This window comes from Fragaria vesca, linkage group LG6, assembly GCF_000184155.1.
Source record: "Fragaria vesca subsp. vesca linkage group LG6, FraVesHawaii_1.0, whole genome shotgun sequence".
Classification (NCBI taxonomy): domain Eukaryota; kingdom Viridiplantae; phylum Streptophyta; class Magnoliopsida; order Rosales; family Rosaceae; genus Fragaria; species Fragaria vesca.
Window position 1 is genome coordinate 31,770,384 of NC_020496.1, and position 17,924 is coordinate 31,788,307.

Here is a 17,924-nt window from a genome sequence, read left to right on the forward strand (position 1 = left end):
GTGATAGGTATTATCTCATATATCAATTGACTAATTAAACTTTGATGAATCCCATAAACTATGAGAGTTGACTTCTTTTTTCCATAAAAGTTGACTTTATTTTTTTTAGAGATTTTTAATTTGATGTCGGTGGGGGAAACATAGCAATCAAGTTAGATGAAAAGGAATTGGAACCTAAATTGACCTAAATTAAGTAAATAGTGAAGCAGAAAAGGGCTTGATCTTATTAGAAAGCTGACTATATATACAAGCTCAGAATATCCAACAACCTATCGAATAATCTATGAGAGAATGAAAATTACTAATTGCACCACTTATATATAGTGATTGCATGTGGATTAAGATCATCAATTAATCTCTTCAGTTCGTGCACGCACGTTAGATTAATTAAGCCCCCAAGTACCTGAATGTTCTTCATGTCTGCGGTCTGCCTTTCTCTCTTTGTTTAAACAAGGTTTTAACATTGATTATATAATGCTAATGCTAATTAACTATACTAATCAAACTTTGTGCACACCATATACAAAGTTTCAGCATTGGCTTTTCCCATTAAAACCCAGCTTTGTGTTTCTTGCTTTTCAGGCAAAGTGAAGCTTCCCATTCCCCTCCCAATCTCCCATGAATCTGCCTCATGTTAATTGTTTATATATTCCTAGTTCATATTTTATAAGTTTCAATCTGAAATCGCATATGATGCAGTGATGCACCTGATGCCCATTTAGTGAATAACTGACTACAGAAAATGCAGAATGAAACCCTTTATTTTCTACTAGCTAGCTCATCAAGATTGAAACCCTTCATCTTTTGCTCACAATATAAGGATGTTTTTACTGGTTTACTTATTGAGAGAAGGTCATACAATATTCAAGGAAGGCCGGCTCGGGGACAAGCAAAGTAAGAGCTAGAAGTCCTTTTGAATCAATTAACAGTAATTAGTTAAGGATTAACTTACTGTTTATTACACCTCAATGCATGACTTGGAAAGAACCAGGCAGAAGTTGACTTTGCGAGTTCCAATCTCAAAACAATGTGAAAGTGTGCCAAACCAGAGACTGGTTTATATATATAGATCAGAGCGGATTTTACGCACTAATGTGCACCTTACACCATTAATGTGTAAGTCCTAAAATTATTGTATACGAATATCGAATGAAGACTAAAGACCTTAAATTCTTTTATTTCATTTTCATTTTTAATCCGATCAACTTAAGCTCTCATAATAAGAGTATCTCTTATTCGACCTTATGTCCTCGATCACCTCCTGTGTTAGAAACACTTAGGACTGTTTTTTTTTTTTTTAAATTTTGTCAACAGGGTATTTGTATACATGCATGATAATGCGATATGGATGACCGAATCAAAATATTACATATTAGTTGCTCGGTTCATTTGCACCCTAATGTGCACGTTACACCATTAATGTGTAAGTCCTCAAATTACTGTATACAAATATCGAATGAAGACTAAAGACCTTAAATTCTTTCATTTCATTTTCATTTTTGATTCGATCAACTTACGCTCTCATAATAAGAGTACATCTTATTCGACCTTATGTCCTCACTTCCTGTGTTGGAAACACTAAGAACTATTTTATTTTTTTTTAAATTTTTGTTAACAGGGTATTTGTATATATGCATGATAATGCGATGTGGATGACCAAATCAAAATATTATATATTAGTTGCTCGGTTCATTTGCACCTTGGTGTGTAGAAGAATTTTCGTAGATCGAGAGTCATTCAGAGTTTCAGGTCTCCTGCTTGATGGCTCACCTAATGGATGTGTTTTCTTAAGAACCAAGAAAGATGGAATCCTAGAAACTTTTGTAGCAATTGGCTAACCCATTTTAGAGAAAAATGAGAAGAGAGGAAGAATGCATTTGTGCCAAAACAATACGTGTTTTATATTTTCCTTGGAGGCTTTTGTTGATTACAAGATTGTCGTAAATGTGTGCTCTTTTTTATTTTAATCTTTCACTTTTGTTGATTATTTTTTCACAAGAAACATGTTTTTTTTTTCTTTCTTATTTTAGCTTGAGAGTTTTGCAGACCAGTCATGCAATTTAGATATTGCCAGGTTTAATAAAGACTTAACTTTGAATCAAAGTCATGCAATTCAGATATATATATAGCTAGGTAGATAAGTGTTGAGAGGCCAGAATTTGACACTGCATGTCTTCAGTAAACTCCACCGCTTTATGTAGATTATTTTGCCTTAAATATACCCTCAACTCCAACCTAGAAAATCTTTAGGCAATCAACAAACCACACCACAAACTTGTAAAATGACGATGCAAATCCAAAAGGGAAAAGAGAGGAAGCAAAGAGGATGAGTAGCACCACATGCAATTGGGTGATTTGGGTCCCCAAGCCAGAACCATCATAAGCCATCCAACCATTTGTGGTCAACCTTTCACCAAACTAACCAAAAAGTATCCAACTCTGTTAGGTCTCTTTGATTCTTGGCCTAAAACCTCCTTACAGTCACATACATGTTAGTTTGGTTTTGACAATTCCATATATGTCAATTCCACTTTTTCCAATGTAGATAAATGTCAATTCCTTAACAAAAATGGTTTGCAGGTTATTTCTGAACTCAGATTTCCTTTCTGAGCATGCATAAGTTCTGGCATGTAAAACTAAAACAGATGAAACTTTCTTTTGCACCAAAAAAGATCAACTTCTTTTGAGTTGGCTGCATGCTTCAACCTTCTAAAAATAAGCAATAGTAAATGGAAGAAGGAAAGGGGAACCTTTATGATCAGCTTTCCAGCTTTTAGTGCTTTGTTTTGGTTTGAATGTCTGTCTGGAGAAGAAAGGGAAATGTACTTGCCCAGTTGGCCTAGTCATGATTGAATTCATAGCAATCTGCTTGGTGGCCCTTTAATCTTTTTCAACCTCAATTTAGCTCACAACTTGATCATCCCTAGCAGCCTCTACCAGACTTGCGTGAATATATGCAACTCTATAAGCTTTTAGTTTTCCTTTTCTGAACTCATTGAAAATTTCTGGAAATCCCACCTTTCTGCTATCAAATAGTGGATTTAGCTCTAACTAAAAGCATAAACGAACAGGATGTCTCATTTAAAATCCCCAAATTATTTAAGTACAATTGGGATTATGCTACACAAACCCGATCTGTTCTATGTTCTAGTTCTCACTATTACTTTTACATGTAAATATATGTACAGGAACTCAGAAACCCATCTAACTGAAAACAAACTGCAAATGTTCATTATAGCACTCAAGAGGGGAAAAATCAGTGGCTATTTCAGCTAGAGTAAGATGGCTCACAGCTCCGGAGACAAGCGACTTCCCCTACCCTCTTCCACCATTGAGAGCTTCAGCATCTGGATGGATTTCCCAGGCGTAGAGAGGTGGTGTCATATTGTGGAGAGCAGATGAACATCACTGAATTGTCTGCGCCACTTGAAACAAAGACAACTGCTAATCTTGAGCTCCTAAATTCTAAACTTACCGAATTATGAGCTCTCTTGGAACTTGAGTGACCTAGATAATGCTGCTGGATTGGCTTGCAAGACCGGAGAGGCTTCTGCTATGTGATTCTTTTCATCACCCTTTGACCGGAAGGCCTTAAAGAGTCCCCCACTGCTAATCGAATCAGCTTTATCGTTCTTAATCCCCAATGTTGCCCATATAGAGCTTCTTGCTGCTTCTCCTGGGTCATCAATCCTCAATGTTTTTGGAATCCAAAGGCACCTCTCAGCATTCTTTTCTTTTGGTGTCTCCTCTTCCTCAGAGCTGGTTTGTTTTACAGGGTTCTCATCCCTCGAATGTTTCCCCAAAGTCGGAGAATTAGAACCAGAACTTGGAGCAGTTTGGTTTGGAGAAGATGGTTGAGGAACCCAAGGCATGTTCCAAGTGCCTTGTACAGCACAACCCCAATAAGCAGCTGCAGGGTAAAAGGGCATAGGATACCCTGGAGGGCAGAAAGCAGGTGGACTTACTGGAGAGCTCCATTGAGCCGGGTTCCACAAGTAAGGCCAAGGAGCACCAGGAAAGCATGGTATTTGAGGTGGGTAGCCAGGATAATTCTGCATAACCGGCTCTTGTGGCCCAGGTTTGGATGTCTCCTCCTTTGAATTTGAATCTGTGACCGTAGACCTATTCGAATGATCATCTCCATTTCCGCCCCCATAAGCTGGAATAATTAATCCCTCGGGTTTATGAAAACCATTTGGAGTACAGTTCTGTACATTCTTATCAGCAAGCTGAAGAACAGAAGTCATTGACTCACAGAGAGGTGTGTCTGCGCAAAATGTCAGGACAGTGCCATTAGATTGTAGTGAAGGATGGTGGACTCCATTTAGAACATCAGGTCGACCATTCGGCAGTGCTTCAGAGACAGTTATGTGACGATACTGAGAAGGGGTATTCTTATTCTTACGACGACCAGCACCAACGGGGACATTCCTCATAGTCCCACCAGCTGTCCAATATCTCTGGCAATTCTTGCAGAAGTGTCGCGGTTGGTTGACATTGTAGTTGTTGTAGTAACAGAACTTGGTGTCCATGCTATTACAGCGGGGGCATGGAATAATTTTGTCCGGCTTCTTCAGGGTCTTTTCTTGTGAATTACTTGTTTCGCTCTGTTCTTCTTCAGCCTTCAAAGTTTTGAGCGCAGCAGTCTCCTTGTCAACAGGTGCTTTAGGACTTTCACCTACTCTTGATGCTTCATCTGGATTTGTCAACTCTTCGGAACAAAAAGGTAGGACTTCATCTTCCTCTTTATTCTGAACTGCTTTTTCACCCAATGACTCCTGATGAGAAGTTCAATCGACCAATGAGTTTCAGATAAGTATTCATAACATATCAACTTCCCACAATACCATTTACCCTTTCTTATCATGAAAACACAATGACATAGTAGAAACTAACTAATATCTGCTCAAATACTAAATCGAATGATCGACTAGAGTCTAGACTTCTGGTTATGGTAAAATAAAATTCCAATGGTCACATAATAACACACACATACCCTAGAATCTGCCTTCACAAATGGCAAGTTCAACATTCTTCATTTTGAAAATTTTCCTCTAATTCCATATTCAGTCAATTTTCAGATGCGGAGTCCATGACATCTGTAGAAAATAATTGATCTTCCTAGTTCTACCGATACTTAACAATAATGTGAAGGAACTAAACCAATATCTTGTAACCAGTCATCTCTAAAAACTATGTACTTTTACCTATGACTTCTTGATGAGTGGGGAAAAAAATAGCACAAAAGAATGCAATGAAATCCAGGGAGGACTCGACAAGTAAATAATGTAGCAATCTGTGCAGCCAGTTCAAAAATTGAAGCCAGCCACTAAGCAGAGACGGATAACGCAATAGCAGTAGATATTCATCTTCATCCGAGTATTAGGATAAATTTCCAGAAAATGCAGGCCTAGAACTAGAGATAATATTTCCATATGTCAATAATCAGTTCAAAAGGACAATGGTAACAGGGTATCGGATTAGAACACTGATCAACTTGTTTAAAGAGCTAGTCTTCATGATGAGTAACCTAACCCCCAACACAATAGTATAAACAAGCAAAGTTTCAAACCCCAAACACTATAAAAAATCCAACTAACTTTCCTGGAAATGAAAAAGCAAAAGTTCCAAAAACAAGTAGAAAGCTACTTGCTTTGAATCATAACCCCTGAAATTTCCTCCCAAAAATTAAAACTTTATGCTCAAAACAGCAAGAACCCGAATCAAACACCCAAAAAAGCCAAATCAAATCCTCCAAAAACACATCCAAGATGCAATTTTGAGAAACAAACACAACCCAGAACCCAAACAAATCCCACAAAAACCAATCAAAACCCTTAAACCAAAAACCAAAACCAATCCCAACCCCCATTTCAAAAAACTCCGGCAACTCGTACCTCATCGTCGCCGCCGTTGTTGACCTCCTCCTTCTCTTCTCCGCCGTCTCTACCATCATTGACTTCCTCTCCACCAGGCGACGACGAGTTCGACGAAGACGCCACACGGTCCCCGAGATCCGGAGCCGCGACTTTCTCAACCACCGCCGCCGCCGAATCACTCAGCGACGGCGGGGCCTCCGGCAGCGGAATCGTCTTCCCGAAAAGCTTGATCGCCGGGTCCCTCGCCTCCGACATTTTCGGCTAAAATTTCTACTCCTCCTTTTTCTCCTCCTCCCTCTCTCTCTCTCTCTTTCGTCTTTCCTTTATTTCTTCTCTTCTCACACAAAGAGATCTGACACGTTGCTTTTTTTCACTCTCTGATTGATTGAATTGAAATTGTTCCTTTTTGTGTTCCTTTTTTCTCTCTTTTTTGGTGGTGTGACACGTCATCAGGGAGGGCGATTCTGAGCCACGAGTTGGGTTTGTGGCCTTGGAAAGATTTATTGATTCTGTGTTTCCTTTTTGCCCCCCACCTCATGAGGGGTATTTTGGTCATCTTTCAAAGGGGGGGTTTTTGATCGGATTTATGAATTAAGTCGTCGATAATCCTAGTCAGCTGTCGTTACCCTTTTACCGTTTCAAGGTCGCTCAGATTATCGCCACTTCCTCGTCGGCTAGTCGGCTGCTATATCTTAGCTCGCCTCACTCATTTTTTTCTCCTGAATTTTGTGGCCAAGTTTCATAAGTTTCAAAAATTATCTACATATGTTAACAGAGGACAGCTAAAATCTAGTAATAACGAGTTAAAGTAAATTTAGTTCGTTACTAAGCGAATAGGTGAACTATGAAAGATTAAGTGGCGTTCTGTAACGTCTTCATGTTTGTATTTTCATTTTTGAAAATGAAAATGTGTTCAACTTTTATAAAGAAAAACTGAAAACATTAATTTAACGTTTTCGCTTTTTCGTTTTCCTAGTTTAGAAAATATGAAAAATATTTTTTACAATAAATTACCGAATACAATTCCAAAGTAGAAAATAACAATCTCATTTTCTCATTTTTAATTTTTAAGATTATTTTTCAAAATCGTTTTCAAATTACCGAACATGCCCAATAGTATTTGTAGTTATTCAAGCTTCACACGTGCAAAATGTTATTTTGACATACAAGTACGTATCATACAAAAACACATAAAATAATATACGTACAGTTTTTTTTTAGTTAAAAGGATCTTCATTTTATCCTATAAAGGTAACATCATGAATCGTAACTTGGTTGTAGACGAATCAGAATCACTATCATCCTCTAGTTACTCAATTCCGTATTTCTCCATTTTTGCCTATGCCTAATGGTAGTATGGTTAACCTCGAGATCTGTAATAATAAATTCTTTATCATTTACAGACTTAACAGCCTTTTTTTATAAAAACCAAATATGAAATATAAGTGTGGAAAACCAGGTTCTAATAAAAAAAAGAAAAAAAAAATCAGACAGTGAGGGTCCCACCTGAAAAGTAAAGTGAAAAAGTGGACATACACAAGCAGATGAATGATCCTGGTACACGTGTCGGGCGGTGGCGTACGTGTGATGTCGAATACTCATCACTGGCCGTGCCTTTGTTTTGGGCAGTCGCTAAGCGGGTAACACGTGTCCAACAAAAAGAAGGAGTATATCTTTTTCCTTTTCTCTCGTGCTGCCCGTAGCCGTCAGATTATATATAAATTATTAAGATAAAGTACACCCCTGATTTCTTTTTTGGACAGAAAGGTACCTGATCCTGATTCAACAAAACAAAAAGGGTTAGCCCAAAACACTAACGAAGCCCATGATAGAAAGATTAAGCTTGTGAAGCCCAATTATTTGTGTATCCTTCCAAACTCATAAATCATACAAAAAGCCCAGCCATAAACTCATTCATATACTTACACTAGTGTACTCTAAACCGTTAAATATTAGTTTGTGCAATTATTTAGGATCAAAATTTGATGTTATTGTATGTAAAATTCTTACGAAACTTTATTTATTCTTTTTTTTTAGAGTATCAACGGTGGTATCCTTAAAGGATTTCTAGGCTCAGAGACTAATCCGCGCTGATGGATTATATCAGAACGTTTCCTCCCCCTTGCCACCAAGAATAAATTGAGATTTAACTCTACTTAACATTGGCTAGGAGTCGAATCTAGGTATGGGGTTCCACACTAAAACTTTTACCAACTCGACCACATGTGGTGGTTAACTTTATGTATTCTTAAAATATAAGAAACACTAAGCACGTTAATCTTTTCATAGTATTCTCGTATTAAACACGAAACTTTTATGTTTATAGTTGTCATGTCATACCACACTTTTATTTGTTACCAATCATGTCACCTATCGTTATGCACCATTATGTTTGACTTGATTGGTGCCGATGACTTGAGCACTAGGGCAATTGTTGAGGCCAACACGGCTTATGGATCAATTTGCTTGTACTGTGCTTCATGGATACCTTAGACGTTGTGTGATCATTTCGGTTTCACCAAAGATAAAGATGGCCTAACGCGTAAAATGCTATCAAGTCAAGTGTTCTCATCTCCATTGTGGTTTCTTCTTGTTTGCTTGTTTGACATGACACTTCCATGGAAAAATATGGCACCACCCACTTGCTTGGTATTCTTCATTTGTTTGATCAAATTGACCAAACCTCACTAGTTTGGTCTTCCTTTCTATTCCATGTTATGTATAAGAGCAATTTTATCAGACATTTTATTTTAATTTTTAGCTATTTTAAAGAATGTGTGTTTAGCTTTAACAAACTCTATCTTATATATGATATTTTATGTACGCCTTAGAAAGTTTGCACCATCATCCTCGATGAATGCCGGAAATCAGAAGTAACGTACCTTTTCTGCCATAATGGAAAGTTTTTCTATCATGTCATGTCATGCTTGGGTCACAACTTTGACCACAGTACTATTACCCAAGAGGGTAACATTATAGTAAATAACACAGTCAAATTCTTTTTTCCAAATGAAGAAAGTAGGCCAAGCCCATAAAAGTACCCCACAAAATCATGCACACATCATGAAGGCCCAGTCACAGAAAGCAGCCCACGTAATCCCATCACACTAAACGTGTCGCTTGGCGTTCCCCATGGCGTGTATAAACAAACCTCATCATCATTTCTCAAGTCTCCTATTTTACTTGATGGACAAATCCCATAACCAAAACTCACGACTCCTCCTTCCTTTTCTCTGCTTCTCCTCCTTCTCCTTCCTCCTCTGCTTTTCTCTCCCGCCGGCCATTTCCATTTCTTCACAATCCAATTCTTCATAATCCAATTTGACTAGTTATCAATTTTTTTGATTGAGCTGCTCTGGTATTGATTTCGGCACCGACAGAGTTTCAATCCTCAGCTGCGATTGAAAATTCTCTCTCTTTTTGAGTTTCGGCGAGGTGGGTCGATCTCGGATTTGATCTGGAATTTGTTTCGTTGGTGATTGGATTCGGTGGAACACAAACTCCTCATCTATTGGTTAAACTGAAATGGTATATTTGCACAGCTCAATCTCGGTCTGCAACTCCGTTGACCAAAACGCTCCCATGTCCGATTCCATGACCCTAATCGACTCGGGCACTAAATCTAAACAGTCCAGTCATGTACACAGGAGCAGGAAGATGTCCAATTCGTCTCCCAATTGCTCCAAACTCCCCGTCTGCGATCGATCTCGATCGGCAGTGATTGATGTAGTTCTGTTCATTGCTGTGATCGGCGCTTGCGGGTTTCTTTTGTTTCCTTATGCGAAAGTCATCTTGGTCAAGACAATCGAAATCGCGGGGATTGTTATGTATGTGTTGAGGGAGGAGGTTTCTCATGCTCCCTTGGTTTATGGGTCGATGGGGCTCAGCATTTTGTGTGCCGCATTGGCTGCGTGGGCGCTGTTGGCCTGCACCAGTAGGAAATGTGGGAATCCGAGTTGCAAAGGGTTGAGAAAAGCCGCCGAGTTTGACATTCAGCTGGAGACAGAGGAGTGTGTGAAGAATTCGGCTTCGGTAGGTAAGGATGGAGTGAAGAAGGGGCTGTTTGAATTGCCGAGGGATCACCATAGGGAGTTGGAGGCTGAGCTTAAGAAGATGGCGCCGCCGAATGGGAGAGCAGTTCTGGTGTTTCGAGCCAGGTGTGGGTGTTCTGTTGGGAGATTGGAAGTTCCGGGGCCTCGGAGGGTAAAGAAGATCAAGAAGTAGGAATAAGTGGTTGGATACGAGCCATAGGGAGCTAAGTTATGAACACAGGAGTACCCATAATTGCAGAGAAGAGTGTCTTGCTATTGACAATCTATCTGCGCAATGTTGTCTTTAAATAAGCTAGCTCATGGAATAAATTGTAAGGATTATATACCCTTGGTTTAGAGTGGGGAATATATCACAATCCCTTATTTTGATTTCCTTTTCCTTTATGATTATATAAGTTTTTCTTTTGTTGAATCTGGATTGGTCATTTGGTTCTCCACTGCTGCTGTTATTCGCTTCCTTTTCTATTTTATAGGTTATGATTATTCTATGAAGAGAGTATTTCTTGAATGATTTCTACATATTCTGTGCACAGACAGCTACTTGTTCTGTCCTGACCTTGAAAGAGAAAGATTGATACTTGAATATCTGTTTATTTGATTAGAGCATTTCTTTTAGGGGTTCAGTTGTGGAGTTAGTGATCTGGGATAGTGGTTAGAATGCCAATGATTCCCCATATCTGTTATTATGAAGCTTACATCTTGCTTGGCTATGTATATAAAAGCAGGAAGCGTTTTCAATTTTTTCTGATGACAGTAATCTGGGCACCTGGCTTTTACATAAAGAAGCTTTCCCAGTTTGATAAGTGGGAACTGATGAGGTTCATCCCAAAAGGAACAAATAGGATCGGGACTGGTATGATATGCTTTGTCTACTCATATTTGCACCACTCTGCATTGCTATAGTCATCTTGCTTTATTTAAGTAATTTATTTTGCTTCAGAATAGCCAATTGATTTGATAATACAAAGTTCTTAGATCACACCAGAAGTTACTAATGCTCAAATGTTTCTAGTAAGATTAACTTTATATAAAGCAAGCAATCTTAAATGTAGTGTCAATTTATCATGTATTTAGTGAGTATTTGGCAAATTTAAGGATTTAGTGAGTGTTTCCCATGTAGTTTTATCCAGATCCCTTGGAAGAGTTTTAGATGGCGCTATTTAGAGTTTTAATGTCTCCAAGTAGTGACACAAGTATCTATCCTCTAATTTCTGGGGCAGTTACTAGATGCATACTAGAATTCCAGTGATCGACATTATGACTATTTTCTGAGCTCTTGCATGAACACGTTTCTAAGATTCATTTTGCTAGTAAGGGACTAGATTCTTTGTTATCTCCTAGGTTTTCAAAAGCAAGATTCAGCCTTCTCATTTTCCCCTCTTGCCATCATTCATCTCCTTGTAGTGACAATGAGTTTCATCTTTGAAAAATGAAAACCATCCTGTGTAATCATTTGGTTATTTTCAGAGGAAGATTTCCTTGCTCTCCTGGTTTACATCAACCTGCACATATGGTTGGCTGGTTGACCTGTTTATGGGAGAAAAATTTCATCAGCACATTTTCGAACTGTGTGTATGCATTTAGAAGATCACATGTTTGGAATGTAAAGGTTGACAATATCTGCTCTGGATTGTAGATGTTCTTGTTCTAACTAATGAGTTTGAAATCAAAACAGCTGCAGAATATTCTTGAACCTTGCTTTGTGTTGAGGCTGATGCATCTCCCTTGAATTTAACTTATGAATGGCATGGTCGGTAGGATTAGAATACGCCCGTATAGAGCCTCTATGCTGCTCACAAGCTGAGATCCGGCATTGATATGGATGGCATTATTCATCTTTGGGGACAATATTAACTTTTGAATTTGCTCTGTGGTTTTGTGCTACTTGTGGCCCTTTACATAGAAGAACCAGATGGTTGATGTTGACATACAGAGAACTATTTGTGCTTTGATCACAAATAGTTGTACAATTTATCTGAAATTGATCGAATCAGTGAAGGTCCAAGCCATCATTTCTGCTTTAGTTTCCGCTTCGATTTGTTATCTCCAAAGAGAAAAAGGTTGATGAAAAAGTTCCAAGTCCCACTCATCCAGTTTACGAGCAAACAAATATTGAAGTACATGAATGTTATATGATTTTTTTGAAGTACATGAATGTTATATGATTTTCATATAATATAAAAGGGGACAAAGCTTAAAAGGAACAAAAGTGAGGTAAGCATGGATGGCCGTGATCCAAGAAATGGCATTAGCAGAAAGTGTGAAATAGGGTAGGGGAGAAGAAACCAGGAAGTCCAACTCACTCTAAGTCGATGCCTTAAGAATTGCGATGATATATATCATAATGACTATAATTGGTCCCTCTCAGGAGGGTTATCAGCTGTTAATATGAACAAGAAGTCTGAGCAACAATTTGGGATTGAATTCAATAATCAATAATACACGAAATTATGATTTCCTATCTTCAATTTTTTTTTTCTTGGTTGAGACTACCAAAGAGTAGGTTATAGTCATTCGGAATAAAGAGACGGTAGCATGTTGGCTATCAAGTTTAAATGCTTCAGCAATATGAGCTAACATTTTATTGTAATTATTAGCTGCAATCTTCGTTTGAGTAAATGAAGTTGCCGTTTATGTATTTTTGTTGTTGATTGTATATATGAACACATATCGATCAATTTTGTCGAATCAATTTTTTTTAATTTTTTTTATCAAATACACAATAGTGTTACAATACTGTGCTGTGAGTCAAACTCACGACCTCTCAAAAAGAGACTAATACCCCTAGACCAAACGGTAATGTACTCAGAATCAAATTTTTTGATCGAGCATAATTTTCAAATAAAATGAAACTATCTCATAATTTAGGTTGGATCTCCTACTCTCGTAGTCCTCGTTCTCTTGGTCAAAAGTCAAAAACACTTGGGTTCGATGGGATCTAACCTAATACAAAATTGCCAAAATTAGTAGGTTCCGCCACCTATCTGATTAGCCTACCCAGATATTTCACAAACGCCCAACTTCCTAAACTGAAGCTCTTCAAGTTACAACTGACCCACATCGACTTCTCCCCCGCGGAAATCCCAATGCTGATTCTCACCTGTTACCCACCAACCTCTCCCAACCCCACACTCCCCTTTACACCATGACCATCTCAACGACGTCGTTTCGTCCCCTCCTCGTAAACTCCGAAACAGACACAGACCAAGACCAAGGTACAATCTCCATTCTCAGCTCGATTGTTTGATCCCACAAACATGGAGATTCCTCTTTTAAGGTACCAAACGTTGTCGTTGGACCAGATCCAACGTAGCATTAGCTTCCCTCTGTCTTTCTCAGATTCCAAGTTCCCAAAGCAGAGATCTTTGTTTTCTGGGTACTCTTTTTACCTAAACAGACCAAAATGGAAGAACCCATTTTCCAGAATCCGGTGTTGTTCATATGTAGAGCAACAGCTGAAGCCTCGGCCCAGGCCCATTCCCGCCGAAGTCGAAGTTGAGGAGATAAAGGCGCCGCCTTTGGCGCAAGAAGAGGCTCAGATTGCAATACCCAGTTCTGGGATTTGTAGTCAGATTGAGAAGTTGGTTTTGTACAAGAGGTATAGGGAAGCGCTTGAAATGTTTGAGTTTTTGGAATCTAAAGGTGGGTATGAAGTTGGTGGTAGTACTTATGATGCTTTGGTGAGTGCTTGTATTAGCTTGAGATCGATTAGAGGAGTGAAGAGGGTGTTTGGTTATATGATTAGTAATGGGTTTGAGTTGGATCAGTATATGAGGAACAGGGTTTTGCTTATGCACGTGAAATGTGGGATGATGATTGATGCACGCCAGCTGTTTGGGGAAATGCCTGAGAGGAATTCGGTTTCGTGGAACACGATAATTGGGGGTCTGGTGGATTGTGGGGAGTTTGTGGAGGCTTTCGGGTTGTTTTTGGATATGTGGGAGGAGATTTGTGACGGGGAGTCGAGGGTGTTTGCCACAATGATAAGGGCTGCGGCTGGTTTGGGGGACATTTCTGCAGGGAGGGAGTTGCATTCGTGTTGCGTGAAGATGGGTGTGACTGCTGATATTTTTGTGTCTTGTGCATTGATTGATATGTATAGCAAGTGTGGGAGTATTGAAGATGCTCACTGTGTTTTTGATGAGATGCCGAAGAAGACAACTGTGGGGTGGAACACCATCATAGCAGGGTATGCGCTTCATGGTTATAGTGATGAGGCTTTGAGTATGTACTATGATATGCGTGATTCTGGTGTGCCGATGGATCATTTTACGTTTTCCATGATTATAAGAATCTGTGCCAGGTTGGCTTCATTAGAACATGCTAAGCAAGCTCATGCAGGTCTAGTTCGTCATGGTTTTGGGTTGGACATAGTGGCAAACACATCACTGGTGGACTTCTATAGCAAGTGGGGAAGGATAGAAGATGCACGTCATGTCTTTGACCAGATGCCTAACAAGAATGTCATATCTTGGAATGCCTTGATTGCTGGATATGGTAATCATGGTCGGGGTGATGAGGCTGTTGAGATGTTTGAGAAGATGCTTGAGGAAAGAATGGTACCCAATCACGTTACATTTCTTGCTGTATTGTCTGCTTGCAGCCGTTCAGGTTTATCAGAACGTGGATGGGAAATTTTTGAATCAATGAGCAGAGATTACAAGGTTAAACCCCGTGCTATGCATTATGCCTGTATGATTGAACTGCTTGGACAGGAGGGGAACTTAGATGAAGCCTTTGCACTAATAAGAGCCGCTCCCTTTAAGCCTACAGCAAACATGTGGGCTGCTCTGCTGACAGCTTGTCGAATCAATGAAAATTTAGAGCTTGGCAAAATTGCCGCCAAAGAGCTCTATGGAATGGAGCCTCAGAAGCTAAGTAATTATGTTGTGCTCCTAAATATATACAACAGTTGTGGAAAGTTGAAGGAAGCTGCTGCTGTTGTTCAGACTCTAAGAAGGAAGGGTTTGAGAATGCTTCCGGCATGCAGTTGGATTGAAATTAAGAAACAGGTACATATTTTTCATTCCGGAGATGAAAGGCATGCCCAAACAAGAGAGATTTATGAGACAGTGGACGACTTGATGGTCAAGATTAGAAGACGTGGTTACATCCGTGATGAGAAGCATCTTCTTCCTGATGTGGATGAACACGAGCGCATCTCAGCTTACCACAGTGAGAAACTGGCGATAGCTTATGGATTGATCAGTACATCAGATGGGACGCCACTGCAAATTGTGCAAGGACATCGCATCTGCCCGGACTGCCATTCTGCAATCAAGTTAATTGCTAAGGTGACTGAACGAGAAATTGTCGTGAGGGACGCCAGCAGATTCCACCACTTCAAGAATGGGAGTTGTTCTTGTGGGAATTACTGGTAATGGCTTAGTTACTTGTAGCGTTATACTATTTATTGTAAACATACCAATACGGTCAGTTAATAACAAGTCATTTTACTGGAAAGAGAATGGTGCTCTGACATGAATCTGTTTTTCTTAGATCATAGTTCCAAGTTCCAAGTTCCAAATGAGTACTGACACCTCTTAATACAACCAACAAAAATAGATATGCATTCGTAAACGAGAGCTCATGAGGTGCGCAAACCAAAAAAAAAAAAAATTTACAGTATTTCACTTCCACTCAAGTGTCTCTAGCTTCTGCTTCCTTTATTATGCCAGACACAGCAGAGACGACAATAATCGGCACCACCCATTTCAGGTAACTGCGCATTCTGTTTCTTCTATTTCTATCGGGTCCGTCTCATTTCTTCAATAAAAAAGAAAGTTTGGAGTTCAGGGGATCAGAATGTATGCTTCCCTGCCGGGTCAGACAAAGTGATATCAAAATGTGATGAAACAAATGATCTTTGTAGTTGTACTAACCTAGCTACTAGGAGATAGAATGTCATTTAAAGGCTGAAAAGGGTGCGCTCTTACAACATCGGAGAAACCACAATTTGAACCCGATTGGCGAGTGTTTAGCTTACATCTAAAATCCATGTGTAGGGTGCTCTTTAAGTATTGCATACTATTGATAGTGCAAGAACAGAACTGATCAATCCACCTTTGTTTTCATATGCCTGTTCCAAATGAATATGCTTGCTACAATCGTTATTGCATGCCGATTTACAGCAAATGTGAATCATTACTAGCTGCTTATCTGTTGTTAGAATCGCTGTTATTATGAAAAGTCCATTCAACTCAAATGCTTTAGGCTATCTGGCGCTTCTAACCTTGTTTAGAAATTCTGCTCCCTTTCTTGCTTAACCCTCTTGCAAGTCCTTCTAACCTTATTTAAACAATAGTCTCAACTGTTGGAACCATATAAAGCCATTCTTTCATAAGAACTAGAAGCATAAAGAATACACAATCATACGACAAGTAATTATGAGACATGAAAATACTGTTTCTTCAGGCATCTATCACGTACTTCATGCAACTACGTTTACATAACAGTGGGAAAATATTTTGTTTTATTTACAAACTAATTGTTAAAAATGAAAGTATGTATGACAGAATGCAATCCGGCAACTCATTTATCCAATCTTTTCTCTCCCCCTCAACTGTAGCTACATCACTGTTGTCCATATATAAAGTTGAACAAAAACATATAACATCGTAGAATGTTCGAGTGTTTATGACCTCCCTATATATGCTGTGTTGTTGTTTGATACCCAAAGGCACTCGTGGCCATATTTATAAGCCTTGATACTAGAATCCTAATGAATCGAGGAAATATAATGAGCTAAGGATCTGTTCCTTGACAAGAAAGGAAACGAAACCGGAATTCCTAATACAAAATTGGGTTTCTTTTTTATTCTTGTAGATTGTGATGTCGCATTGGAATATTGACGCAGACTCTAATCTGGATTTCGTGCATGTCATGTCAGCTTGTCATATAAGGTAGATTCTAGGTAGTTCACCTAACATTACTCAATTTTGTAAATAGAAAACAAAAAGCATACAAGCAGCTTGTTGGATGTGGTCGGTTTTCGCTGTTTAGCCTCATGAGTGTTTCATACCATTTGATATGGGTTCTTTTGATCTGTCTATATGTGATTTCATTTTGTGAGTATTTCTTTTTCTTTCTATGTATGAGTTGAGTTTAGATTCTTTGATCAGGTGTAAATGGAAAAATAGCATGCCACCAGCTTGTTGGATCAATATCTTCTTCTTTTTTCTCTATTTTTTCATCTGCAATTTCACTTGTGGGTTTTTCTTTCGTTTCTGTAAATGAGGGAATCATGTCTTGTAAACTTTGAAGTTTGAAGATGGAAATCATAACCAGGTTATTGCAATTTTCATTTTATGTTCGTTATGTACGCATTGGTGTTGTAGTTAGCCTCATGAATGTTTCCTATGATTTGATACGGGATCTTGAAGTCTCAACTTCTCCCCAACCTCTTAAATCTTAATCGAGTTCTGGCATTGAGAATCTCAGCTCAAGCTACATGACCTTATCTCACTCCGGATCACAGAGAAAATTGAACCATACATGAAAATGTAGCATTTCTATAATTATCACAAGAAAAATAAAATATGGCTCCACCAAAACTATGTTCTTCCAAAAGAGGTGCAGCCTTGAGAATACTCACAACACTCCTGATCGAGGTCGAACTTTGCTGGCCTGACGAGATCCAAGTTCAGTTTCTTGAGGTTTCTAAATGTCGTAAGAGTTTGGGGTGCCAGATTACCACCTATATGCAAATGAATTGACTCGTCCTTAAAATTTAACAACACAGTAAATATCATGGCACCACCAATATGCAAGGGAATTACAAATAGAGGACTAAATCACTAAATTAGGGAAGAAAAAAATATCAAGAGGCTCATTGACTGACAAATTAACCATGTAATGCTTATCATTTTGTATGGAGTGCTTCATGTCATCTCTATAGTTGGTTTTGGAATCTATGGGGGGATTGAATACCAAATACGCATATACTGCAACACATGTACACAATATATTGCTAATTACGCATATCAAAGTTTAG

The 17,924-nt window shown here is 38.8% G+C and overlaps 3 protein-coding genes across 3 annotated transcripts; 2 read left to right on the top strand and 1 right to left on the bottom strand.

Annotated features, from left to right (window-relative positions):
• Nucleotides 1-2,977: 2,977 nt before the first annotated feature.
• LOC101313725 (cyclic dof factor 2-like) lies at nt 2,978-6,219 on the bottom strand. The gene is made up of 2 exons (XM_004304243.1): nt 5,898-6,219; nt 2,978-4,778 (listed from the first exon to the last, which is right to left on the bottom strand). Exons 1-2 carry the CDS (start codon nt 6,132-6,134, stop codon nt 3,480-3,482), a joined length of 1,536 nt encoding a protein of 511 aa, XP_004304291.1. The 5' UTR covers nt 6,135-6,219; the 3' UTR covers nt 2,978-3,479.
• A 2,745-nt stretch (nt 6,220-8,964) lies between these two features.
• LOC101314009 lies at nt 8,965-10,454 on the top strand. The gene has a single exon (XM_004304244.1). The coding sequence runs from the start codon at nt 9,405-9,407 to the stop codon at nt 10,101-10,103; it is 699 nt and encodes a 232-aa protein (XP_004304292.1). The 5' UTR covers nt 8,965-9,404; the 3' UTR covers nt 10,104-10,454.
• A 2,614-nt stretch (nt 10,455-13,068) lies between these two features.
• On the top strand, nt 13,069-15,391 carry LOC101314298 (pentatricopeptide repeat-containing protein At5g50390, chloroplastic-like). Its single transcript, XM_004304245.1, has one exon. The coding sequence runs from the start codon at nt 13,189-13,191 to the stop codon at nt 15,310-15,312; it is 2,124 nt and encodes a 707-aa protein (XP_004304293.1). The 5' UTR covers nt 13,069-13,188; the 3' UTR covers nt 15,313-15,391.
• Nucleotides 15,392-17,924: the final 2,533 nt, after the last annotated feature.